The sequence below is a fragment of the Mycteria americana genome, chromosome 1 (assembly GCF_035582795.1).
Source record: "Mycteria americana isolate JAX WOST 10 ecotype Jacksonville Zoo and Gardens chromosome 1, USCA_MyAme_1.0, whole genome shotgun sequence".
NCBI classification, from domain to species: Eukaryota; Metazoa; Chordata; class Aves; order Ciconiiformes; family Ciconiidae; genus Mycteria; species Mycteria americana.
Window position 1 is genome coordinate 3966849 of NC_134365.1, and position 14226 is coordinate 3981074.

General features: G+C 48.3%; 1 protein-coding gene across 4 annotated transcripts in view; it reads left to right on the forward strand.

The window, feature by feature from the left end:
• The first annotated feature begins 888 nt into the window (after positions 1-888).
• PODXL (podocalyxin like) overlaps positions 889-14226 on the forward strand; it is a 43249-nt gene continuing 29911 nt past the window's right edge. For all 4 annotated transcript variants that reach the window (XM_075516589.1, XM_075516682.1, XM_075516753.1 and 1 more), the window contains exon 1: positions 889-1044. In XM_075516589.1, the coding sequence (XP_075372704.1) occupies positions 999-1044 (46 nt within the window). In that variant the 5' untranslated portion in view covers positions 889-998. The remainder of the gene's footprint in view (positions 1045-14226) is intronic.

The window sequence follows — 14226 nt, forward strand, 5'->3', positions numbered from 1 at the left end:
TCCACCCCCTCCCCCAAGTCCCCACCCCAATGAAAACCGCAAATGTCCCTCAAACCCCCAATTCCAATGAAAACCCCAAGTCTCCCCATGCAGGGGTCGGAAAACCCAAATCCTCCCCAACCCCATCCCGATGATAACCCCAAATTCCCCCTGTGCAGGGGGGATCCCAAATTCCCTCCAAACCCACACCCCCATGAAAACCCCAAATCCCTCCACGTGCAGGTGGGAATCCCACACCCTCCCCCAAGCCCCCACTTGATAAAAACCCTAAATCCACACTCTAACCCAACAAAACCCCAAAATCCTCCCCCCAGGCCCGCAACTCTAACTCCCACCCATGCCAGGGGGGAACCCTAATTCTTCCCTACCCCCCTGATAACCCCGAATTCCCCCATGCAGGCGGAATCCCCCATCCCTCCCTCAAACCCCCATCCTCACGAAAACCCCAAATCTCCCCCAATCCCCCATCCCAACGAAAACCCAAAATCCATCCCCAAACCCAGCAAAACCCCCATATCTCCCCCATCCCGACGAAAATCACAAATCCCCCCCCCCCAAACTCCCAGTTCCAATGAAACCCCCAAATTTCCCCATGCAGCCTGGCAACTCCCAAATCCTCCCCAAGCCTCCATCCCGGTGATAAACCCAAATCCCCACCCTCGCAGATAGGAACCCCAAACCCCCCTCCAAACCCCCCCACCCCGACAAAACCCCCACATCCTCCCACGCTGGTGGACCCCCCCCTTCCTTGTAGCCACCCTCCATCCCCAGCCCCCCCACCCCCCACCCCCCCCCGCGGGTCTCCCCCTTCCGAGCCGGGGGGCGGAGGCGGGGGCGGGCCGGGGCCGCCGTGCACCTCCCCCGGCGGCGGGAGAAGGGGGGGACCGGGGCCGGGGCCGGGGCCGGGGCCGGGGCCGGGGGAGGGCAGCGGCCGCCCGCCCGCCCCGCCGGGGAGAGAGCGCCGGGAGCCGCGGCGGGGACGGCCGCGCCGAGGAACCATGCGGGCACCGCTGCTGCTGCCGCTGCTCCCGCTGCTGCTGCTCGGTAAGTGCCACCTCCCCGGGCCCCGCACGCCTCTCCCCCCTCAGCTACCCCGCTTTTTGCCCTCGCCTTGCTTTTTTTTTCCCCCTTCAAGCATCCCTCTCCTTTCCCCCTCCCCCCCCCCCCCTTTTTCCCCCCTTGACTGTTGGCCAGTTTGAAACAAATTGGGCAGAAAGGCGGAAAATAAACTGAGGGATGCAGAGTGCCCACCCGCTTTCTGAATCCAGGCTGGTTAACCCTCTTATTTAGAAACTAAGCGCATCAAGCCGTCCACGGCAGCTCAACTTGGGGTGCGAGAGCCGCAGTGCTTGTTTCTTTATGCAACGGTATGAGCTAAACACGCCGCTTCTTCGCTCCCTCATATCCAGCTTCACAAAGCCCCTGGTCAGGGGTTTGGGCTCTTGCAAGAGTGATGTGCAAACCCCTTTTTTGGGGTCCCATCGAGCGAGGGGAGAGCTTTGGTTCGGTTTGGTACGGCCGCTCTTGCAGTGGTCCAGCAGGCAGGTGCTGCGTGTGTTGAACGTGAGCCCTCGTCCCTGGGTCGTGGAGGTGGCGTGGCAAAAGAGGGGGAAAAAGCTGGTGCGAGACAGCAATTCCCTGATGGAAGTTGGTGATGGAGTTGGAAAAAGGATAAACTTCTGGAGACCCTTCGCTGTGGGGCAACTGTGAACCTGTGCGGGATGGGAGCTGCGTCCCACTGGGGAGGTTTGGGAGTGGGAGTGGAAACGGTGTCTTGGGTCCTGCCATCGTGCTGGGGTTAAGGGTGCTGTAGAAACGGCTGTGGGTGATGCAGTGGGAGGTCTCGTTCTTCGGCAGGGTGTTTCGTCGGAGAGCTGGCCATAAACTGCACTGAAAAGTAGCAGGGAAAGGAAATGCACTGATTATTTTAAAAGTAAATAAAGGCAGGGAGGAGCTGGGTATTTCTTCCTTGTGTTCAGGGAAGGTGAGGAAGGGGGAAAACAAAATAAAGTAAAATAAAATAAAATAATATAAAATAAAATAAAATAATATAAAATAAAATAAAATAAAATAAAATAAAATAATATAAAATAAAATAAAATAATAAAATAAAATAAAATAAAATAAAATAAAATAAAATAAAATAGAGAAGGTGAAATCTTGCTCGGGATCATGTCTCCCAGCAGAGCCTCTGCTGAGCTGAATGTGCTTTTATTCAAGGTAACAAAAGCGGGGGGACTCTCCGGAGGTAAAAGCACAAGTGGAGGCAGGGCCCTGGGGTTTAACTACAGGGTGAATTCACGGAGGTCCAGCTGAAATCTCTGCCTGCCACGTTTTTTTCCTGCTCCTCTCGGGACTCGTGGCACCGGGGCTTGGTGGGCGAGCAGGTGTGAAGCCCCCATCTCCCCCTGACACCGACATGGGCTTTAAAATAACCCATTAAAACTCAAGAAGCCTCAGCCTCATTAATATTGGCATAAAGCAAGAGCTGTTAATGTAATTTTTCTTGTGCCAGCCAGAATTTAGCTGAGTTTAGCTGACTTTGCCTTCTCAGGTTTTGTTCTGTTTTTCAAAACGGAGTGATAAATATGCTGGAATTGGAACAAAACAGGCTTTTAGCGGTAGGATGGGGGGGGGGGGGGACCTGCTTCTATAGCACTCTCGAGTGATCCTATTACATTTTTCTCAGAAATTATTTGATTAAATCCTTCAAAACAGTGTTTTCTGTGGTTCGTTGCTGCTCTTAAGTTTTGAAATAAGCTCCTTAGAGGCGCTTTTATGTTGCTTCCTGAGTATTGGCACCAGGATTTTCTTCCTTAGGGACCAAAATAGGCATCCTTCCTTGCTGGGTGTTTGGGCTTGGAGTCCCAGCAGTGCTTACCTCTAAGGCTGGTATCTGCTGCAATCATCTGAGTTATTCAAAGCCTAAAATTTGTCTTTTTCACCCCCCTAAAATGGGAAGAAGTTGGGTTTGTAAGTGAAACTAAGATTTTTGGTATCTTAAAAAATAGTTATTGGGGTGGAGCACGCGTGATTTACTCTCTTTAAATTGGATGTGAAGTGGGTAGGTGAGCAGGGATTTGGGATTTTGGAGTGTGGTTTTGGGTGTCATGAGGAAGAAGGTGACAACATCATGATTGGGACAGAGCAGAATCGAGCCCAAGGTTGATGAAGTTTTTAAAAGCAGCTATTTTGGGTACGGCTGTTTCGCTAGAAATACTGGCTTCCAGGTTCATATCATCCCAATCCCCTGATTCTTCAGAGATTACCCCTTATTTCCCTGCTGTAAATCAGAATAAAATCAGCCTCAGACAAGGCACAGCCAGTGTGTACAAGAGGTACAGCGAATGTGACAGCAGGCAAATAACATCTTTAAATTCAACCAGCCTGCGAGGGGCTCAGAGTTACCCATTGCAGCGTGTTCACAGGACGTTTTATTTTATTTATTCTTTCCCCGTATTAGATCTTCTATCCCACAGGGGATATGATAGCAAAATTGCATCAGGAAGAGAAAAACGATACTTTTTATCCTCAGAGGATTAAAAAGAGCCACAGCTCAAACCTGTCCTGGGGGCAGAAAAGGCAGGAAGGGGTTTTACCGGAGATCGGCCCTTTGCCCGGCTCAAAGCAAACCAAAGATTGATGGGTTTTAAATCCTTGTTGCCAAAACACCCCTTTTCATCCCCAAAGCTGCACTGGCTCCCTGGTACTGGGAGTTTGTGTTTGTCCAAGACAGGCTGTCAAAGATGTGCATTTTTTAAAACCCAGTTTATCCATTGAATACTAATCTTGACACGGGCAGGAGCAGGCAACTGGGGCCATGTCTACAGGAGGAGAAAAAAATTATTAACCAGAGAGTTTTAAAGTCAGCATTGAAGCGGAGCGTGTCTTCTTATATATTTGCTGTTGGAGGAACTTCGATAAGGTTTTTGCAACCTTTTTGCAAGCTGTTTTAGCAGTGCAATGCCTTTGATTGCCCAGTGGCAAAGCAGATACAGTAATGACTCTCTGTGGGTCTGTTTAGGAGGCTTAATTAAAGAATTGTTTGTAAAGCACTTGAAGATCCTTGGATGAAAGGAGTTGGAACCGTGCAATACACTGATTTAATTCCAGAGAGTTGCTTTAAAGGCTTATGACGAGGAGGCTGGTGATCATTCATGTTGGCGGTGATGGGAGAGCGGCTGGAAATATCTGCTCTCAGCATTTGCAGGGAGGCTGGGGTTGCGCTTTGGTTATTATTTGCTCTATAAATCATGCATTTTCTCTCCCCATCTGCACCCTCTAAAAGACCTAAGCCTGCTGACGTGAGCTCTGGGGTGTTTTGGGGCTCAGGCCATGGGGACTGACGGAGGTTAGTTATAGCCAGCGAGGATCCCTCGGGCTGTGCAATCGCGCCCGTGTTATTCTGGGTGTTATATCGCTATACAAGAGCAGAGAGGAGCTGTTGGGGTTTAGGTGCAGGACCACATCCATCCCACCTGCTCACACCTGCCCTGAGTTTTGCCCCCTTCTCCACGATACTGGACTGGGTGGCCCCTGTGCCCTGTCCCCAAGGACCCACCGCAGCACCCAGAGCCCCTTGACGCTCTGCGGGGCCAGGGAGGATGGGGCGAGTGGGGCTTCATCCTTACAGGGTGATGCTCCGGGGCGGTGAGATCCTGCCATAACATCCAGCTGAGCTGCTCTGTGTTACAGGGGCTCAAGCCCCAAGCCCAGGTGCCTTCAGTAGCTACATCTCCAGGTGGTCCAAGCAGTAGGAGAACCAAGCACATAGCAAACAACCCACCCGCAGGTGTGCAGAAATTCCTTTCTCCCAGCAGCTGAGCTGATGGGGGAGCAATACATAGGCAGAAATGTGCAGGTTGTGAGCCTGAGTATCCGCCTCACCTTCAGTCTTGCTCCCAGCCCAACAGCACGCTTGCGTGATAGATGGCCACCCTCAGCTCTGCCCAGAGCCGAACACCACAAGAGGGTTTGAACTTTGCAGGAATCCGGGTGGCCCGGTTTGGTCCATTCCCCGTGTGCAGGCATGTGAAACCTCACAAACCCTCCGAAGTGTTTTCACATGCTTCTGCCAACTTCCTTGACAAAAGCCTGTTTACATGCACAGCTTCTTCCATAACTGGCCAATCTCCGCCAAGGATGTTGTTTCTGAATTCTTGCAATGCCTGCCCTTTCCTTCACAGAGAGCTCCTGACCAAACCTTGGGGTTTTTTTGTTCTAAACGATGCACACACTTGTCTGGCATTTGTTGTTCTCCAGCTACCTGCACTCAGTTCACTGCAACCCCCAGGGCTTCACCGAATAGTCCATGTTGCAGAGAGCAGTGCCTTTGGTCTTGGGATTGCCAAGCAAATCCACCGAGTCTTTCTCTTGCAGCTTGTGAGACAACCAGGCTCAAGCCTGATTCTGCATGGGGGTCTTGCAGGCCCTACTGCATGGTGGGGTTTGGGGATGCACCACCCATCTCCCCCAAAACCCTTTCCGTGCACCATTGGGGCTTAACTAAAAAAAAAATTCCTGTCTTTTTCCCCAAACTGCCTGGTGTGATGGTGCCCCACACCCCGGGGCGAGGTGCTTTCTCCTGTTGCTTCTTTGTTATTTGGGAGGGACGGGGACAGTTCATCTGAGCTTCGTCAGGTTTTAATTGCATATTTGTCTGTGTAGTGCTGGAAGCTACACAGCTTCCAGCTTCACATCTGTCTGTGAAGCCTTGCGGTGTTTTGCTCTGGAGGTCCTTGAGGAATACGTAGATCCACTTAAAACTGGGTGGAGGCAGGAGGGATGTGCTCTACCTGTATCACAACTCCAGTTTCAAGGTGCCTAAGCATTGGGACTAGCCTATATCCAAAACCATGTTACTTTTGAGCTAAACAGCCCTGTCCAAGAAGGTAGACAGAGCTGGGGAGAAAAAGATGATCTTCCTTGTTACTGTACAAAAATCGTATATGATATGGTATGAACTGAAGAGCTGAAATGCTGTTTAAAGGACTGGCTGTGCCGCAGTTTCTCTCTCTATTTTCCATGTGTCTGCTTAGACTACGTGCTCTTCGGTGGAGGGACCATGCGGTGAGTGTTCACGGATGGGGAGATGCTCTCAGTTCGGGTCTCCAGGGCTGCTACAGTACAAATAGCATCGACGAAGGCCTGGTGAGCAGGGGGCTGCAATGCAACAACAGCTTTCCGTGGCCAGAACCAACCTCACGATGCTGCAAGGGGAGAAGTCACAAGTCACATTTAGAGGGCTTTTATCATGACACTTAGTAAATTTGGAGCTCGACCCTGTGCTGTGATTCAGGAGGACTTGCTGACTTTGCACTGCTCATTTCTACCCGTTTACAATGTGACCACCTGGGGCCATGCTGACGCAGTGGTATTTTTCTTCTAGCTAAACTTCCAGGTGATGGGTATCAGTGTCCTCACCTCCTTCCACAGCCAAGGGAGAGGGACAGGTTCCTTCGAGGATAACTTAGCCTGCTTCAAGTTAGCTGCTGGCTTTGCATTGCAAATAGTGCTAGAAATAGTGAGTGCCTGGGGGAGTCTTGGAAAATGGCAATAGTAACGTTCCTGCCTTCTGGGAGTGCAAAGCTCTGCGGTGGGTGATTTGGGCTGATCTTCTTGGGGGTTGCATCACATATTCACTTGACTTGAGCCATAGCCTCAGAGTCAGCCTTCGGTAGCAAATACTGCTGAAAGCCATTGGGAACCAGCAAATGCCAGGATGCCCCATCAACCTTAAAGAGAAAAAAACCCTCTCTCCTTCAAGAGATTAAGTTGCTCCAAACCCAAAGGCACCAATATCCTCCACTGATCATTTGCTTATTGGGTCCCAAGTCTTCTCACTGAAGTTTTTCTCATCACTAAATGCGGCTGCTTTGCAAATCTTTGAATCTCTGCAGTGCACGCTGCTCTCCACGTTGCAGGCACCTTTTCTGTCCTGCAAATAACGTACGTCTCATGGCTTGTTTGGCCGCAGGCCAGGAGCACTCGGCAGACACTGGTGACAGTTTGGTGACAAAGTATTGCAAGGAGACAGGGAAAACGCAAACGACTTATTAAAATTAACTCAGTGTAATGCCTCAACACCCAGCAGAGAGCAGAAGGGGTAATGAAGGGGAATGAGCCTTTATTTGGGGCAACGGGATTTCAGCACTGCTTTTAGATGTGCAGCCACAATAAACCAGCTGCAGGAAGGCAACATGCCAGGTTGAGGCTTGGCTTGCAGCGCGGTTCGACTTGTGCATAATGTCCTAAGTCCCATGTCTTGGCGTGGGGCTGGGCGGCAGCAGAAAGGGAATGGGCCCCAGTTTGGGCAAGCTGGCATGAGCTGCCTTGTGCAGGAAGGGAAAACTGGGAGTCCTGGTGTTGCCAGCTCTTCTGCCGCTGTGGGCAAGTTGCTTTTTCCTCCACCGAAGGACCCAAGGTAATGCCATGTAGGTTCAGGTACTTAACCAAGGTGTTTAAGGTTGGAGCCGAGTTGTCCTTGAATCCAGCTGCTGTTAGTGGAGAGAGAGAGAGAGGGGCATCTTCTGAAGGCAATTCAGATGTGTCTTGGGATGGTTTGGCTCCTAGAGATGCTTGTCTCCATACATGCTCCCCTTCAGGGTCTGATGTTACACTAAAAATGTCCAAGATCTGCCCCTGGCAACCCTTATGTTGCATAACAGTATCTGTATTTGCTTAAAAACATCCAAAAAAAAAGTGGGTTTCAGGATTTGGAAGAACTTCTTGGTGGTGGGTCAGGAGTACACCCTAAAGGCTGCAAAATTGAAAGGCGGATAAGAAGAACATGGTCTTTGGGTTTAAAAACCCAAGTTTTTAAACAAGTCTGTGTTTGAAGCCAGGTGCAGGACAGATGCCTCAGAAATAGGCAGATGGGATCTGCGTTAAAACCTCCTCCAAAATGGAAAAGGTAATTTTTTATTTCTGAGTTAGTCCCATTTTAAATGCTTTGAGGTGTGGCTCATATTCTTAGCATCCTTAATAAAAATTGGATTAATCCAGCGGCTTTTTCTCTGTCTTACAAGCTCTGTGTGCACAGGGCTTTGGTCTTATGCCACATGGCTCATGAGACTGGTGAAAAGGAGGAGGAACGTCATTTTGCAGTGGAAGAATAAGGCCTTAGTTATTAATGGCAAAGGCTGAAATTATCTCTCTCAGACTTAATTGATTTTAGTGAATTTAACTGGAGAAGAAGGTAGAAATTGGCTTAGAGTTATTAAGCTGTAGTACTTAAAGATATATTAAATTTATTGTAGAGAAATGAGGAGACAACCTTGTCAGACATTTATTCTAAGTGGCTTCTGCTACATAGAGGCAAAGAGAAAAATGCCAGATTTCTAACTTTGACAAAAGGGACTTGAAAGACTCTGCAGAAGGGTTTGGAGAAACTGTGTTTGAGAAAGTCCTTCTCTGAAACCTAATAGCAAAGACCGCTTTTTTTTTCCCCTCCCCGGAGTCTAAAGGCAGGAGGGCGAGATAAGACATTCCACCACGTACGCAAATGGGGAAAAAAATGGAAAAGTTTAAATGATACTGCTGCAGCGTGTGGAAAATGGATAGCTCTCAGGGTGACTATTATACACCGCTTACCAAGATACTGTATGCCTTGACTATGAGAAAAAGCAGAGTAGTTAAAGCGATGCTCTGTGTTCCCCAGCATGGATCTAGTTAGCAGTGGTTTTACTGGAGTAACATCAAGTAACCAGCATCCTGGAGAAAGATATATATATATATATACACAGACACTAAATAAGCAATTAAAGTTGTCCTTGTTGGACATTTTGGATTTTTTAAGCAACGGAAGAAATGTTTAAAGCACGGGTAAGGGGAGCAAGTTTTCTACCGGGTATTAGGCCAGCTAATAAGGAGCACCCTCACAGCAGGTTGTGATTGCATGACTCCAAAACCATCGTTCCCATTCATGCATTTTTTCAGCCATCTTCCCACTCTCTAGCTGACTTGGTTTGGGAGCCTAAACAAATAAAAATAACAAATAAACAAATAAAAATTTTTTCCTATGGGTTTATCTTGGCAAAGTGGAGAAAGTGGCAACAGGCAGTAAATGCATGAAACTACCCCCTCTTGTTTTATTATCCTTTTTTTTCTTCTTCTAATATTGGTTTAGTTTTCAGATGGATCAGTCCCCTGATCTGGCTTGAAACGATGCTATGAAGTGCATTGTGTTCTCCACTGCGTCTTTCAAAGGGCACATGAATTTATGGTGGATCAAAGCGATGCCATAAGCACACCAAAATCGCCTGTGGCAATGAAAAGCTGGGTGGCAGCAATGTATATGCTGCAAATGGGATGAACCAGCAATTGCCGTGGGGCTCCTGGCAAAGCCTGATCCAGCCGAGAGACAACCGGGGCAAAACCTAAGCAAAATGGGACACGGCGTAGCATCGGCTGCGAAGCTGGCAAGCAAAAATCACATCATTGACCCCATTTTTCAAGGATGGACGAGTCAATCTCTGCCCACCATCACCTGCACGCTCACCCAAGCCTTGGGGTAATTCCCCTGCCAAAAAAGCAATGAGGGATGCTGACCTCTTTGGCACAAGTGACAAATTTTCCTGTCCTGAACAGTCATGTGGAATATTGCGGAAAAGTAAGTTTTGAGCTTATTACAACACCCTAGTACAGAAAACTATTTTGTTTCCTTAAAATTTTCCCAGACAGCTAAAAAAAGCCCTCAAGACTCTCACTTTATGCAATTTTGTAGGCTTCTAAGATGGTTCCTACCCATGAATAGTACCAATAAATCCCCATTAACTGCATTCAACAGGAGAATGTCCCTTTTTCTCATTAAAGCCTCACAAAGGGTTCAAAACCTCATTTTATGGCAGGGTGCTTTGATTTAAATTGATGTGGCTTAAATTATGAATTTTAATCACGATTTAAAATATGGAAGAAGAAAGTCTTAATTTGAATGATTGGATTTTAATCATGTTTTTCATTTACAATTCATAGCTATATCCCTTAAGCAGGACTGATTCTCCTCGGTTGCTCATTGTAAGACTTGGAGATTTACATCTACTCTTGCCTTTCAACTGTGTTTTCTAACCAGGTGGACACACTATGAACGTATTTGTTTAAGCAGTTATATAGCCTGCTACCGCTCTATTTTGATTTCTAATTTATGCATCTTTTAAGTCTTCGTAGATAATGATGAATAATACTAATTTTGGGCTTATTGGTAGCAATCACTCTTTACTTGTAGAGGAAATTTCTGTTAAACAGACAGATGCAAAACAGCATTTCAAATTCCTTTAAGGTACATCAAGTAACCAAGGGCCTGGATACCTAGTGCATACACTTTTCAACATACTTTTGAGTTTAATGCTAAGCAATTCATTGAGCAAATCTCAAGCGTCAGTCTTTGATGGAGTTAGTGACTGAAATGAATTGTTTTCGTGTCCCTCGAGGGTTTTGAATAAACAGGAGTCGTTCTCTTAAAACTCACTTTTACTGTTTAAAACGGGAGAGGAAGCAATTTTATTTTTCAGCTGCCAGTTTCCAGTTGTTTTCGCAGCTCAGAATTAACTATTGATGGAGCGGCTGAATGTGTCTCTCCTTGATCTGCAGAGGGAATTTAAATGGCTCGCCCAGATTCATGTGCGTAACTTTTGACTGTCTAACTGAAGGCAGAAGAAGCCTATGCTTAGTGTCTGGATCCCTGGGTATCTGCCCATAGGACGGGCAGACAGCAATTAAAGGAAAGCAAAGCAAGAATTAATGTGACTTCCTTTAATTGGCTGCCCAGTTTTTGTCTCACATCCAAATCCAGTCCCATTTAGCGTTGGAAAATCCAAGTTCCCCAAGTGCCCGGGTTGGGTTTAGACCTGCTGCAAAATATTTAATCTTCTCTTTGGTGCTAGATGATAAAATTTGGCCTTTCACAAATTAGGAGGATATTTGGCCTTGATGGATTGTGGCCCATGGCAGTGCACACACCCTTTTCCAATGGGACAAGGCCAACCTGGAGCAATCCTTCTTGTGTCCAGGAAAACTATGTAGCCTAGCAGATCCTGGTGAACTTCCATCCATCCACACTGCATGCCCATCATGAGGGTCTGGGGAGGATGGTAGTGATAAACTCAATTTCCCCCCTTCTTTCCAAAGTAAAACACTATTAATAGACAATTCTGCAAAGCCTGGTGGAACCTGGAGCCCCTCATCCAGCCTATTTAGATGCATCCCCTTGCTGATCCTACATGAGAGCATTTTCTCCAACAGGCTTGACAAATAAAACATTGCTGTCTAAGGCAACAAACACAGGGGAAGAAAAGAAGGAAAAAAAAAGTCTTGACAACTGACACATCCTTGGTGCAGCGTCTTTTGCTCCTCACCATAGGAGGCCCTTCATGGAGCCTCCCCATGAAGAAATGGGGACATCTTCGTTAGGCAGGAAGCTGCTAAGAGCAATCATTGCCATCAAGATGATTGCAGTTGCCACTCCTGCATGTAGCCATTACAGCTATTGGGGTATCACCTCCATGGTGAGGACACATCTGCTTCTGCTATGATATGTCAGCTAAGGCTGATAAAGTTGTCTGATATGCTGCAGTTAGGCCCAGCTCAAGGTGGAGGATGCACTAACATCATTCAGACCCTGGGCCAGATCCTGCAGCCCTCACTCTGTGTTTCATCAGGCCAGGTCCCTCTCAGGCTGTTGTGGGGAGCAATATCCCAGGATGGCCATACCCCAGAGAAGCTCTGCCTTGGGGAACGGTTCTCAAAGTCTGGCCTGTGATTTACCTTCTCACCTAAACTCCCTTTTTCTGTGAGCTTTTCCAACAAGGAGAAGGTCAATAGCATTAGGGGTGGTGTTAAGCAATTCCTCATGAGGGCGAGAATGGCCAATACAACTACCACTGTGGGCTGCGCAACCAAGCCACAAAGCTTGTCACCCATCACCATCCATGTTCCCCATGTCGGTGTTCCTCCAAATCATGGCTTCAGCTTCTGGGGGATGATTTAGGGCAGCCAAGTTGGAAAAAAAAGCTCTTCTTTTAGCAAAGGAAGTGGCACAACAAGAAGAAGAGCTGACTGGTGGGAGGGGGGGCGGTGAAAAGTGGGCACATAAGGTTGGGTTGGCAGCAAGAGAAGTAGGGGACCTCATGGTCAAGAGGTACTTTGTACAGTCCTTTACGAATGCCCTTTATGGAGGGCTAGGGAGGGAAATGCGTAAGTCCAAACTGATGGGTTGATAAAGGAAAGAGCTGGGGTTTTTTGTTTTAAAAAAAAACAAAACATCTCTTTTGTGCTCCCACCTATGAAGCCTGGGCATAGGTAGTTGACAGCTGCACAGGGTAAATTTGGGGGGATTTTAAAGGATTTTCAGTGGCACAGCCAGCCCCTGAGGGAGCAGGGCTCTGCTTCCCCCGATCACATTAGAAATGGAGATTACAGCATCTCATCAGCTTCTCTGATGGAAGAAAAGTGACTTGGCCCCCATCAGCAGCTCCTGCTCCTGCAGGCTCCTCTGCACGCACTCTCCGGCCAGTGCAGAAGATCCCATCATTGCAGGACTCGGTGTGAACAACTGGATAGGCATCAGGATGAGTGTGGAACCCCAGCATGGTGCTTACAAGTGGGGGGGAACCGCAGAGAGCTAGTGCATTTTGGACAAGACCCAAAGCCAAGCTCTGGCGTGGTGGTTGCTGAGGTCCCGCTGCATACGACTCTGTATCTCAGCTATGCTCTCATGCAGAAAAATCCTGCTAACAGTCCTGATAAAAACCTGCAAAAAGTCCCCGTGGAAAAAAAAAAAAAAATGTCGGGAAAACACCAAAAGTAGAAGCCGCGTGTGCCTTGCGGATTTGATGAGAAATACTTGTGGGACAGCCATGCCAAAGGAATGCCGACTATTTCGGGGCTGTATTTGTGTTTGAGCTGGCGGATGAGGCTTGCAGCTCTCCGCTTTGTCTTCCGTGAGAGCGTTTTGCGTGTCTGGCGGGACCGCTCCGATCTGATTAGGAAGGAGCGTGCCGGGGGGGTGGCAGCAATGCAGGGATGTAAGCTGCTTTGGCCGGGGGCTGCCCAGAGCCGGTGAACACAGCTCAGCTGGCCTTTTCGGGAGGGTTTCCTTATAATCCAGCTCAGAAGCAGTTTTGGGACAGGGGTTTATCTCTGTCTTGGCTGGGAAAATCGGTAGCCCAGGGTGGTGGAAGAAAGGGGCTGATAGCGCGGATGGGCGAGGAAACCTCTGCAGGCGAATTGGCTTTGAAGCTGGTTTTTGGAGAGCGCTTTTAGGATCGCACTTTATTTATTTATTTACTCCCATCCTGAAGGCTGACGCTCGTCGCAGTGGGGAGCTTGGGGAAGGGAAGGGTAAGAAAAGTGCAGCCCACAAGCTGTTTCTGCAAGGATTTCGGCTCAGTCTGAGCAGAGGCGCGCACCCCATCAAGGGACAGGAGAGAGCAAGGGGTAATAAGATTTTGCCTCTGCCCAAATCTGACAAGAGCAGATGCTCACAGCCTGCCCCTGAAGTAGGTAAAGGAATTCCTGTCGCAGGAATTTATTTTCTAGAGGCAGAGAAAGACTCTCAGATCTCTCAGCTCCTGTTTTAAGCAACAAGACTGCTCTTAGCTGAGATGGACGGATGTGTGCAAGGTGCCTGTGGGCAGATTTCCCATATTTCTCCCCACAGAAGGCAGGGAATGGCTTGTTGTAGCAACTTGGTGCCACCTGGACCTTGCAGGACTTCCCAAAGTCAAAGGGTTACAAACTGCCCCAGCCCTGTTCCATCCATGGCTGTTGCCATGACACTACCAAGAGTGAGGAAAGGGCCAGCCCTCTCCTTGATAATATAGATTAGGAATAACGCATTTGTTTCGGAGCAATAAATAGAAGCTTTTGGATCTGGTTGGATCTGGATTTGAGCCACCTTCCCAGGGGTGAGAGTCTGTGTGTGCTCAGCAGCACGGTGCCGAACGTCCTGGTGCTATAACTCATCTCCATTGCAGGTGCATTCAGCTCTGCACGCATCGGGGCTGTTTTCAAGATAGGGATTTGCTCCACTTCTTGCTTTTTTTCAAGGTGGTTCTGCTCCCATTTGGGAGAGCTGGTTCAAATCCTGTAGCAGCAAAGGACTTGGCCATCTGCTGCATCCATACTCTCAAAATGCAAAGCCTGGTTTCCAGCATGTGTGCCCTATTTATTTGGCCACTGTGCTGTGCAGAAGTTTGCTGGGTGAAGGACCTGGCTCTGTTGTTTTGCATC